Genomic DNA, 12,244 nt, shown 5'->3' with positions numbered 1-12,244 from the left:
GATGCATACATGCACATACCAACCTGGGAACCAGTCAAAGTTCCCGTGCTTCTCAATTTATAGTTGCTCATTTTCAACACGAGTCATGCTTTTTGGGCTAAATTCATCCCACTGGTTCATCACCCAGATGATGGACTCCATAATGTCCCATCTGTGCCTATAAACTATTTACTTTTTATTAGTTCCTGGACGACTGCTCTTCCAGGACAGGGTATCTATCAGATACATCCCCCAACTAGCTTACGTCCAGGGCCTCGTGTTAAATCTGTACAATTCAACAGTCGTTTGAGACTACAATACATTGGCTTGATCTGGGCACCCCCTGTGGAAGTAATGCAGATTCTTCATTCAATTTGTGTAGAGTTTCTTAGCGGCCCACTGCTTCCTGCATGCAGTCAAGTTCCAATAGTCGTTTTGCCCGATGGCTTCTTGCATCCTGGTGTTTTCACATGCCAGGCTTCTTTGCTTTGCATTGGTTGCAGGGCTCTCGGCCTCAAACAGAACTTGTTCTAGTTTCTCATTGTGCACCCAGACCTTCCCTGGTAGATGGATGAATCCAACCTCGCGGACAGCGTTCCCTTTTCTCTGCAACCACTTGCAAAGAGTCTAGCCAAAGATTACTCGACAGGCTACAAGATGGTAATGAACTGCTAGGAGGATCATAACCTCTGGGGATTGAAAGCGACTCAGCATCTTATGAATTGCATAGGACCAAAGTTCTCTTCCTGATAACTGTCCTTTTCTGATGTTACAGGGTTTTCGGGTGTTGATCTATAGGAACCACACCACCGTAATGAGCTGCATGAACAAGCGGGGAAGTGGGACTGGGCCCTGTTCCCTTCAGGCCCCTGTCTTTAGAACTCTGAAGTCATTTTCAGCACTCCCATATTCCGCATGTTCTCCCATTTAGCGCTAGAGGACAATGTTAGAGCGGACAGTCTACAGTTTCACGCTTCAAGGGATTGAGTCATTATGGAGTTCCCAATCTTCCATGACTTGGGAGCTGCCCTTCTGTACTTGTTTTTAACAGAAAACAAGTGCTCAACCCCCCCCCCCCCATCAACTCCCCCCCCCCCCCCCCCCTGTGGGTTGCTTTCCCAGGGGGATGCCTTCCTTCCCTGGGATGGCCAGACTGTCTACCTTTCTTCTCCTTCCACTCCTGACCAAGGTGAAGCTGACGTCGGACTGTCTCATTCCAATTACACTGAGCTGCCTGAAACAAAATGGGGTTCACAGATATCCAGAATATCAAGTGCTGGCTAGCATGTCTTCACCCAAACATTCTTAATCAGCAGGGAGGGATGGTCTTGGTCGGGGAAAGATTTTCATGTAGACTTCGAAAGGACACCCTTTATGTTTGCTTTATTTTGACTTTTTGACATGACTTTTTGGAGGCAAGTAAAGCCTTTTGCTTTACTTCCCTTGTCGTCTTGCTCATTCTTATGGAGGAAATATTTAATTCCAGAACACTCTGTACCCAAAGACCGTCTTTATTACACATTTAAGTGCGGTTAAGATATTTTGTATCCTTAACTTTTTCTGTAGTGGCTTTTGTTACAATTAACAATCTTCCATTCTTGAAACCAGCAGCAAGCTTTTTACCTCAGTTGTACTCCGAAAACTCGAAAATTGGGCTTGCCAGAACAGCCGAATTCCAGATCAGACGACATGTAAAACGTCTGTTAGCACACCTCCCAAATAAAATTGCGAAGGGAAAATACAATGCTATCTATATGGCCATCATTGACCTTACAGCTGTGTTCGATGAAGTCAACTGGTCAAACCTGTGGAGGAAGTTTGACAAGTGGAGCCTCCCACCTGGCTTATGGAGTATACTAATTAATACATATACTCTTGGAGACCTTTATTTGAGCAAACTCAACATGGATGGTGTCTTGTCAGCACAGAAAATCAAGACGAGTTGAGGTGGGCCAGACCCTTCTCAATGCTTCTTTGAAGCGGAATGCACTGCCATTACACCACAAAATTCTATCTCTGCCAAACACTATGTTCGTTGACTTAAAAGCACAGAGAAGGAAGAGTGCTTACAAGGAACTTCATGACTTCACACTAGAATGCAACAACTTATGGTAAATTGGAATGTTCATCTGTGACTTTGTCACCAACCCTTCCAGATCCAAGCATACGCTTTGGGAATGGAACTGGGTGGCAACAATAACTGCGATGTACAACTTTATTCTGTATCAGAATTCAAGATACTTGAAGCAGTTGCCTAGCGTGAGGCTCGGATGCATTCCTGAGATCCGAATTAATACTCTAGTATTGAGCCTTGTTGCTTTGTCCACATTACTTACCTTAAGGGATGTCTGCCTTCCCTTTCATGTCGGGTGTTAACCTCCCATTAGGATTAGTGGCTATAGTGCCCGCCACAGTGGGTGGTACAAAAACTGCCCTCATAGATCATGTAACCTAATCCGCTAAGAATTATTTTGAATAGTGAATGGCAAGGTTCGAAATTGAGGGGAGCTGGGAGCTATTTATCTCCTCTTGTAGCCTAGAAGACCCTGGTTAGCTTGAAGCAAACCGCTACCAGAATCTACCTTTGGCTCCCCAGGCCAACTGATGCCAAACAAGCACACCTATGTGAATTTAACTGCATTTGGGACCATCCTATAAACAATCATTAGGACATATGTATACAACATTTAAAGCATTAGGGGTCATAAATGGACAAAATCGTAAGTTTGCAAAATATGTAGAAGTTGGATTTGTGGACCGCTGTGTACTAGCTTCTTTGTCCCGTGTGGTAGCTCCTGGTCACTGGTGGTAATGCTAGATACCCAGGAGCTGCTTTTAGCTCCTTATAAAATCTTAATTGCAATCTCCTGAATGGGTTTGCATAGTAGGACTTCGACACAAGTGCAATTACCTAAGCTTTATTCATGCTCCTGCTAGAAGGGCCGTATTCTTAAGCGAACTGGAAAAGCCATATTTGTAGTAGAAAGTTAAGATGTATTTAAATGTTGGAAGAAACATGTTCAAGGCTTTACGTATCGTTTAAGCAGTGTATTCAAACTAATAGATGGGGAGAGCGGTCAGAGTGTGGGGTTTTCACATGAGTTCAGAGTTGGAGGACTACCAATAGACCAGCAGGAAGGAGGCAGGGGAACAGTGGCTTGAGGAGATTTGACACAGGTGGGGTATTGGCTTAGCGGAATAAGTGGTTCTGCAGAGTGAGTGGGCTTGTTTGGGTGAGTAGAGGGTTGAAAGTATGGAATTAATGTGAAGTGAGTGGTACAGAAGTTGGTGAGTGGAGGCTAGTGGAAGAAGCAACATCAAAGGTGTGAAGGTGAGAGCTAGGAGGAGTGATCAGAGCAACAGAAGAGTGGTGGGGAGGAGCAAGGCATAGGAGGAGCCAGTCAAAGTGAAGTGGGAGTGAGTCAACTAGCCTAAATTTGAGTAAGTGCAAGGGACTGCTAATTCCGCGTTTAGAACACTAACCCTTGGATAGAGAAGGGGCTTTTAGGAAGGCCCGGAGAGAGGGAGAGAGAGAACCTGCACTTGAGGAAATGCCAATAATCTAAGAAAGGAATTACTAGGTAGGGGTCAACCCTAGGTAGCATGAACTGTCTCTAAGACTTCGAGTGTTTTCTGTGACACGTGCAATCTAAGCCTTAAATGCCAGATATGTTTGTCACAAACATTATAATGAAATATAACTTTTATGAGAAATGCTCATGAAACCAAGATATATGCCTAGAATCGGACAACCAAGTTTGACTCCCCTTTCCAGAAGTTCAATGATTGTACTTCTAGCCTTAGGTTTGTTTTGTCATGAAAGGGCCTACACCATACTGCTGCCTGCTAATAACCCCATAACCACATTGAGATCTGTAGGTTTATTGAACAATTGATCTGAATGTACCCAGCTCTAATGTCTGGATCCAGCGAGATCGTCATTTGACTGATTGGTTTCTCATTCTTTTGCTACAGGTGGCATTTTTGTACTTTCCTTGTACGACACTGTCTATATTATTAGGACATTATCGGAACATTAAAGTGACATATGGGTGCAAAAGGTATTCATACTGTTGGGAAAGTAGCATATAAACCTTGGTGTTACATTTACGCTTTCAGCGAATATCTAGTGTTAAATCTGTGTAAGAAGTTGACTCCAGTCGGCACCTTGCACATACACTAGGATCCCCTGTAATTTTCACATGCATTCCTAAGAACGCTATCATTTTTATATTTGACTACTAAGTGTGAACTGAATGCTGACATAGTAATTCTTTCTATTTTCAGATCTTCTGATGTGCCAAAAGTTTATAGTAGTTTGAGCAGCAAGGTAAGTGCAATGACTTATTGTGTACGTGTATGTTGCTTAATTTGTAATGGATACCATGTCTGAGATTTTATTTTATTTTCTTGAATGTATTCTATTTGCCTTCCTCTCACATCAAAAGTTTCATCTTGCACTTGGAGCATACGTTTTACATTCTTCTGGGTCTGTTTAAACAGGAAAATCTGAACTCGTGATAAACCAAGACAGATTGTGCTACTTAGATATGCTAAATCCATAATTGTTATGGTGCTCCAGTGCACCATGTTTCCCCTGTACACTGTTGGCAGCAGCGTTAGTCTAATGTGTGTTTATTTAAGAATATGGCTTAACTTTCCCTATCACTATGGGGTTGGCCCTACCTCCATTACTGAGGTGCTTGTCTGTCTTCAGTGAATGTCCGAAAGGAATATATGTGCTGACCAAAACCAGCCCAGACTGACCCCCTACCAATATTTTGAACCAACTTAAGGTCAGGTGAATGTCTCCCTTCTGATGATTTCTTCTTGCAATTGTCGTCTCTATTGTTGATATGCAATTTTTAAATGATCTCTCCTTTATCAATTCACGTCGTTCCCTCAAGATATTGGCTTTTCGCCCCTCTTTAGAGATGTCTGTCTTTAACCTTTGTCCAACCTTTGGACCGGGTTAATGGGCATTCAGTAACCTTGGAAAGTGTATTTCCCTGTGTGGGTCTTGCTCTTTTGGAATAATATAGTTCAGCTCTTTCCAGCCTGGTCTCTTTTGCATGTTGGTTATCTTGGGTGTTTCTGTATTTCAATTCTAAATTTTTTCTGTTATATTCAACTACGTCCTTGTTAAATAATGGGATAGTACCCCCTCTTCCCAGGGTAGTGATCCCCAAACACTATTGGTTTCACCTCTCGGGACATGCACGGAGACAGTCAACTACCCCACCCGCCCCTTAGTTACCACCAGGTACCACAGTGTTGTGTAATTGCCGAAATATTGGCAATTAGCACACAACCTGACTTGTTGACATTGGCAGGTGCACTGGCCACAGGAGTATGAAGGGAGGACAGGTGGGGCTATGAGAGAGCCTGATGGAGGCGGAGACAAGATGAGTAAGGAACCTTGAATGTCAGAGGGACCCAGATCAGGACAGGCGCATCAGGGGAGACTAAACGAGCCCAGCGCCTCCAATTCAGGAGATAGATACCAAGTAACCAACTCCACTAACAATTTCCCCTCTCCATACACCTCTCACACTCCAAACCAACACAACCAAAACCTACAGCACAACAAACCGCACAAACATCACTGCAATAACAAAAGAAAAAAGACACTCTCACAACAATACACGACGACACCGGCCGCAAACACCCCAGGCCCGGCCAACGGACCTACCGGGCTGAGGCCGCCAACAGCACATCACTGCTCTCGCACTTTTCCTGCTTCCTCCCACTGACCCAACCTCCCCTCCTCTTTCAGAGCCGCCAGAGCACCAGGGGACCACTCCGGTGGTGATAGTGCGCGATACAAATGTCCTTTAACATTAACAATACAGTTCAAGTTCATGAGCTTTTGTTTAAAGTATTTGTCCCTTATACTGGGACGAGTATCTCTGCTTACATACCTACTCCCCTTTGGCCTCCTGGTCTTCACGTTCTCCCACTTACCCTCCAGTGCTTCAGGGGATTGTCTGAGTCCCCCTATTAGCTTTGGACCTTCTCTTTTGTTCCTCTGCACTTTTGGTTGGGTTTCGCCACTGTCCTCTTCTGGCGGTACTTTTTCTCCTTCATGGGTTCTCTGTACCTCCATGGGTAACCGACCGTTTGCTGCAGTTTGTACTTGGTTGTGTTGATGTAGTTGGTAGTCTACCCACCACAAACTCCTTGTTTGCCACCACCTTGGCTTGGTCACAGAATGTCTAACCAAGGTTCGACAACAATGAGACTTTAAAATACTAACACACTAATTAAACCGCTACATCCCAAGATAGATATGTTTACCGACCATTCAGTACTGTGCTACAGTGTCCCTGCTTCACCCTTCTCGCACACGTTGGGCATCCAGCATCTCCTTCTGCTATTTAGAGCAGGTCTGCTTGTCGCATGCTCTGCGTCTTTTGCTCTCCATCAGGTGTTTGTGTCCAGGGGGCCCCCCTCTCCCCTGCCCGCGTATGTGGTCCCCTCTGTGTGAACCAGAAACACTGCAGGTAATCGGACGGTTCTATGATTTCTCCGCGTAGTGGTTTTGGCATTGTTGGACTGGCACCTTGTTCACCACAAAGTGGTCCTGGTCATGCCACCACGAAATCAGGTTCCCTTCTCGTTTTTTTCTCTCCATACCAATGCTTGGCTTCCAGCGGTTCGCTCTTGCCCTCAGATCAGTTCTGAATGTTGCATGCTCTGCAGCTCTTCTGGGCTCTTCCTCTCGGGTGCAATGCCAATTGGGGGGGGGGGGGGGCTGGAGTGGGCCTTCCCCTGCTTGCGCATGCATCTTTCTGCTTCGCCACATCTTGGTGTGTGCTCTCTGCAGCCTCCTTGTCTTAGTTAAATGGAGGTTAAAGATGGATCCTCTTTCTTGTTTGTAACAGTAGGTTTTAGTTTTGTCTGCAGCCAAGTCTCTGGGTTTTATCCTGTTCATCTTTGAGTCCATGTATGCCACCATGGGGGAATTGTTTGGGTAGTTTCACCCCTCTATGAATCCAGTATAGAGTCCAACGGCTTGACCTTGTTATTAAAAGTGGGATGTAGATGTTGCCAGATGTCAAGATCTGTTTGCCTCTGAGAACAAAGGTTGCAGTTGCCAGACCCAGATATAATTTGCTTGTGAATGGTGTCTGCAACCTGTGACGGGTCGGAAGGAGTCGTCTGACATGCTAACTTTCTTTAATGAAAATGACAAAGGCCTATTTTCCCCTATAACTAAATGGATCGCCCTGCCTTTCTAAATTGCCTAAAGGTGCTAGTCTGTCATCAGGAAGTCAAAGTATTTTCTGTCAGTCCAAAACCTAGTTCTCTCGCTCTCCCTGACCCCACCACTAACTGGGATAAGTGAAAATAGGCCTAGAGAATGTCTCCCTGCTGCTTGTAGAGTCTTTTGGTTTCCTTCCCAGCAGCTTTCTTTTCAAGGCAGAGTGTTCTCTCCTGTGTTTTGGGACACGTCTCTGTTTAGAATATAGGATTCTATGTTATCTTCCCTGATAGTCATTTTCTTCATGAGCCCATGTAACGGTTTCCATATATTTGTGGGCCTTGCATTCTATTGAATGGCTGCTTTACCATAGTTTTCATTGAAATAGTTTGTCATGCTTTACTGATATCTCTTATATTCTTCTGTTCACAAACCCTAGGTTTTGTATGAACCTAACCAAATTGAGTCCCCCTCTCCTGGGTTTTTGGTATTGGATTATCTTTTATGATTCTGTTCTCTTGACAGTCTGATTTCATAATACTTGGTATACTATTTTGCAGTGGGCTCTCTCCTCAAGCCTCAGTACCTGGGGGCTTCCCCCTTCCTCCCAGAGCATTTGCTTCAACTTTCTATCCATTTCCCGAATGCCATTGTTTGGCACAGTCTGTAATGATTACAGATCTCTCCAATTCTGCTCACTTGTTGTTCGACTTTCATACATGTATCTTTGATAGTTTTCTGTCCTTGCAATATGTTGGCCCAGGGGCCTCCCGCCTCTCCTGTTCTTTCTGGTACCTTTTCTGACATGGGGGAACCCCATGGGCTGGGCCCGCACTCTGGTGTTAGGCTTGAAACGTGATAATGTCCATGGCAGAAACTAGGTCTGCAGCTTGGCCCAATAATTTAAAGAACCAAGAAGAAAACTGCTCCTTGAACAAAGATGTATGAAGGGCTGTTGAGAAGTTCAAAATACCCTGGAAGCCTGCTGTAAAGCAATTAACTCTTAAAGCCTTTCTGGCCATCTTAAGTTGGGAAATGTCTTGTCTTCTGTAACATACTCTAGTTTAGGAAGCTTCACAGTACAGTTTTGGAAAAATACCACAAGCGCAGACCATTATCGATTCAAGTATACACACCGCTATGCAAGCACAGGAACTGCTGCATGTCCATCACTTCACAACCTGACACCCACCCTGCTTCTAGACACAGCTCTACAGATGTGTTGTGGCATTCTAGCAATGACACAGCAAGAGCGCTAATATTACTGATGTGAAGAGGAGCCCCTTAAGGTAAAAATGCATCTCTTAATTTGCTTCAATTAATGGTTGTAAAGAATTTTGGGTTACAAAAAGTTGCAAGGTGTGTCCTTGGTTAAAAAAATGCCCTGACTGGGAATTTCTTTTTTTTTTTTTTTTCTCTCAACTTAGATTAGTAGTAGAAAAGCACACTTCTTACCTGTAGCCCTGTGTGCCTGTATTTATACTGCAATCCACATTGACTAGGCTTAAAAGTAGCCCAGCTAAGCGTTCCAAGTATTTGGGTGGCCCTTATGTTTTTATGCAATTTCAGGCCAACATGGGGACGAGTCCTTAAGCACAGAAGACTGCTCCCCAGCGAGAAATGGTGAGGAAGCTATGCTGGCCTCTACACACTTCCAAGGGCAGTTTTTACTTTTCATTTCTGCCCTGTATTTGCAAACACCAGATTTCGATCAACCAGCGCCAATGGTAACCTCTTCTCTTGGCAGGGCATGCACAGCTCTTTGCTTGCCAGTACGTACACTGTTCTGCTACAAAGAGGCAGAAACCCCAGATGCTGAGAGCACTGGTGACTGATAAAGGGAGGTACCTGTGGTTGCTACTGGAGACAATAGTATGTATATGATATTGGCCACAACCAACTAAAGAGAAATAAGTATTTCTTGATTCTCGTGAATCAGCTTAGAATCACATGCTGTGCATATAGTCAGACATCTAGTGGTAATCGCTGAGTATTGCATCTTTTGTTCGAAGATTGAAAGGGACGTCGACATGGTCGTGACAGTAACACTAACCTTTACTTGTAGTGTACCCAAAATTCTACACACGTCGAGGTCCCACCAGAATGTTTTTTCTGCCCACCTAGTCGGTCATACATAATGCAGAGCTCGTAAGTTTATATTACTGATCCTGTTTCTTCAGCTGTTTGCTTGCCTTTTGACTACTACAACAGCTGCTCGACGCCTGATAATGCCCACCAATGCCCCTTGCTTGACAGCTCGGCGACTGTTTTCCATGCAGCCTGGGCCCGGCCTTACAGCAGGGAGAGTTGGGGCCCTGTTCTTACTGACTTCTCTGAAATAACTTTTCTTTACCCCTTCTCTTACCTTTTCTTTGGTCTGGCTGCCTTTTCGCTCTGCTATGGAGAGGACGCCTTTTAAATTCTGCCTGTCTTGCAACAGCAAATTTCCTTGGAAAGACACCCATCGCCAATGCAGTCTGTGCCTCCCTTATGATCACGACTAGCGTCATTGTGAAGCCTGCAAACCTTTTCGCCCTAAAACCTGGAAAGACCGGCGTAAAACAGTGGGCGGTCTACGCAATGCAGAACCCAAGTCACTCCCCGCCAACGCTTCAGATGAGGAGTCTGTCGGCAGTCGTGGCTCAGATTCGGAAGCAGTTGACCTAACGGTGGAACCATTGCGTTACCACGTGTTCGTCCCCGGCCCCGACAAGCATGGCGCCGGCAGTGTGATGGGGAAGTCGCATCCTGGCAACAGACACACCTGCTCATAAGCACATTAAACCTTCCTCGACAGATCCACAGAAAAGTTTCTATGCCCGCAGAAGACTGCAGTGGACCTTCCGAACCTTGCAGTTTGGCGGCCTCTGTGCACCTGCCATCATGGGCTACGCACGGTGATGCATCATCTACTCCAGCGGGGGCTCCCTCTAAATCCAAGTACTCTGAGGTAGCGTCAAGACTCGTCGAAACTGGTCCATTCTTCACCACTCCCAGAGCTTCTGGAGAAGCTTTCTAAAGCCTGTTTACATGTTTCGGACACCAAGAAGGCCTCACCTTTGCCTGAGGACTATTCTCCGGCCCCTCCTCCCCTTTCCAGGGCCCTGCAGGAGTACCCAGCTCTACCTGCCTGACTCTTTCCCTGTCCTGATGCTTCAGGTTCCTCTGAGTGGACCACAGAGGTTTGAGGCCTGTATGGACACAATGGCTGAGTTTATGAATCACTTGGGCCAGTTTGAAGTAATTTTGAAACGCCATAGTCTGGTCCTGTCCCTCTGAAGTCGGAGGCTCCTCACTCCAGGTTCTCAATTTGCATCTCCGGAGGAATTTCATCCTCCGGACCCCCAGGTGGATGTCTTTCTGGATGACCCAGATCTGGACATCTATGTCCAGAACCTGAGCCAGGCCAGCCAGGATCCTACCCATCATGGCCTGGAACCCTGCGGATGACCAGGGCATGGGGCACGCCACACCCCCACATGACCCGGACTCGTGAACATATTGTTGGGACGCTCCCCCTGTCACGCCACCCAGGTACTCGTTGCCAAACCCAGGGACTCGTCGACAATCGATGGCCGGATGCTTTTTAATAACCATGTTAAGAAGGCAGCTGATCACTTTAGGATAGCCACACAAGAAGCCGTACCTGACTGACTTTGTGGAGGACATCCTTACAGGTTTCCAGTCAGCCAGGCTATCCCCTTGTACTCTGTGAAAAGGTACCTGGTCCCCTCCTTGTTAACACCATCGCTCACTCTTGCCGTCAATCCCAGAGTGGAGAAAATGTTCTGCTCGGTATCTTCACACCCACTGTACATCAGGGGCCACACAGTTCGGGACTCCCTAGTCGTCACTACTACATGGAAAAGGGCAGGAGTACCACTATCCTCATCTGAATCTCCTGCTGGCCAGGACTGCAAGAAATTGTATGCCCTTGGCAAACAGGTCACCACTTCTGCCGACTTTTGCACCCGGATTGCCAAAAATACCACGCTCCTGGCAAGCTATAGTGACGGTCAGTGGTGACTCGTTCAAGACTGCCTCTCAGATGTTCCGGAACCTGCTCGCACCCACCTTCTGACCGTAGTTGCGGAGGAGCGGCAAGTCACGCAAACTAGGTTTCTTTGCTGGGCTCCTCCAGTGGTTTTCAGTGTCCACAACTAAGTGGATTTCGATGAGGGAAAGGCAGAGGTAGAAACTCTGCTTCCAAAGGCTCCCTAGCCTCCACCTCCAAATGACTGCGGTATGGGTCCCCTCCCACACTTACCCAGTCGGAAGACATCTTAACATCTTTTACTCATGCGTGGGAGGGGTTCACATCAGATCAGTGGGTACTCAAGAATCACGGGTACTGCATCGCATTCCTCCAGTCGTGCCGCGATCATCCATCCGGAAGCAGGCTACTGCCACCAGACTATCTGCGTATCCTGTTAGATGAGATCCAGGTCCTTCTGGGGAAAGGGCACCATCGAAGTTGTCCCTCATCTCCAGGTAAACAAGGGTTTTTATTCAATATACTTCCTTGTACCCAAAAAGGATCTAACCATGTGCCCCCTTCAAGATCTACAACCTGCAAACAAATGTGTCAAACCACAAAAGTTCAGGATGACGACTCTTCAGGAAGTAATCCCACTGTTGCGTCAGGGTGATTACATAGCCACATTGGACATGAAAGATGCATACTTTCATATTTCAATGTTGCCACTGCACAGAAAGTACATTGGTTTCAACAAGGAAGGCACTCTATCAGTTCAGTGTTCTCCCCTTCGGCATTGCCTCCACCCCAAGGGTGTTTGCAAAGGTACTAGCGGTAGCAGCGACTCACATGTGCAGGCAGTCCATCCCTGTGTATCCTTAACTAGACTGGCTCGTAACCGCAGACTCGTACATAACATGTCTGGGGAGTAGATACCCTTTTCAATATAGGGTTCTCTGTCAACGAGAAGTCCAGTCTGGTCCCCAGCCAAGTCGAACAGTTTCTGGGGGCCCTAATTCGGACAGAAGACTGTCTTGTTTTCTCCTCCAACAAGAGGGTTCAAAACAAGCTGTTCCAGATCCTTC

General features: G+C 46.1%; 1 protein-coding gene across 2 annotated transcripts in view; it reads left to right on the top strand.

Annotated features, from left to right (window-relative positions):
* Positions 1 to 12,244, top strand: part of RIF1 (replication timing regulatory factor 1) — a 1,074,525-nt gene that overhangs the window by 497,497 nt on the left and 564,784 nt on the right. For both annotated transcript variants that reach the window (XM_069616488.1, XM_069616487.1), the window contains one exon: positions 4,267 to 4,309. In XM_069616488.1, coding sequence (XP_069472589.1) covers positions 4,267 to 4,309 — 43 coding nt within the window. The remainder of the gene's footprint in view (positions 1 to 4,266; positions 4,310 to 12,244) is intronic.

This window comes from Ambystoma mexicanum, chromosome 9 (genome assembly GCF_040938575.1).
Source record: "Ambystoma mexicanum isolate Mex_15411 chromosome 9, UKY_AmexF1_1, whole genome shotgun sequence".
Classification (NCBI taxonomy): domain Eukaryota; kingdom Metazoa; phylum Chordata; class Amphibia; order Caudata; family Ambystomatidae; genus Ambystoma; species Ambystoma mexicanum.
Note: the sequence above shows the minus strand (reverse complement) of the source record. Positions and strands in the feature narration are given on the sequence as shown.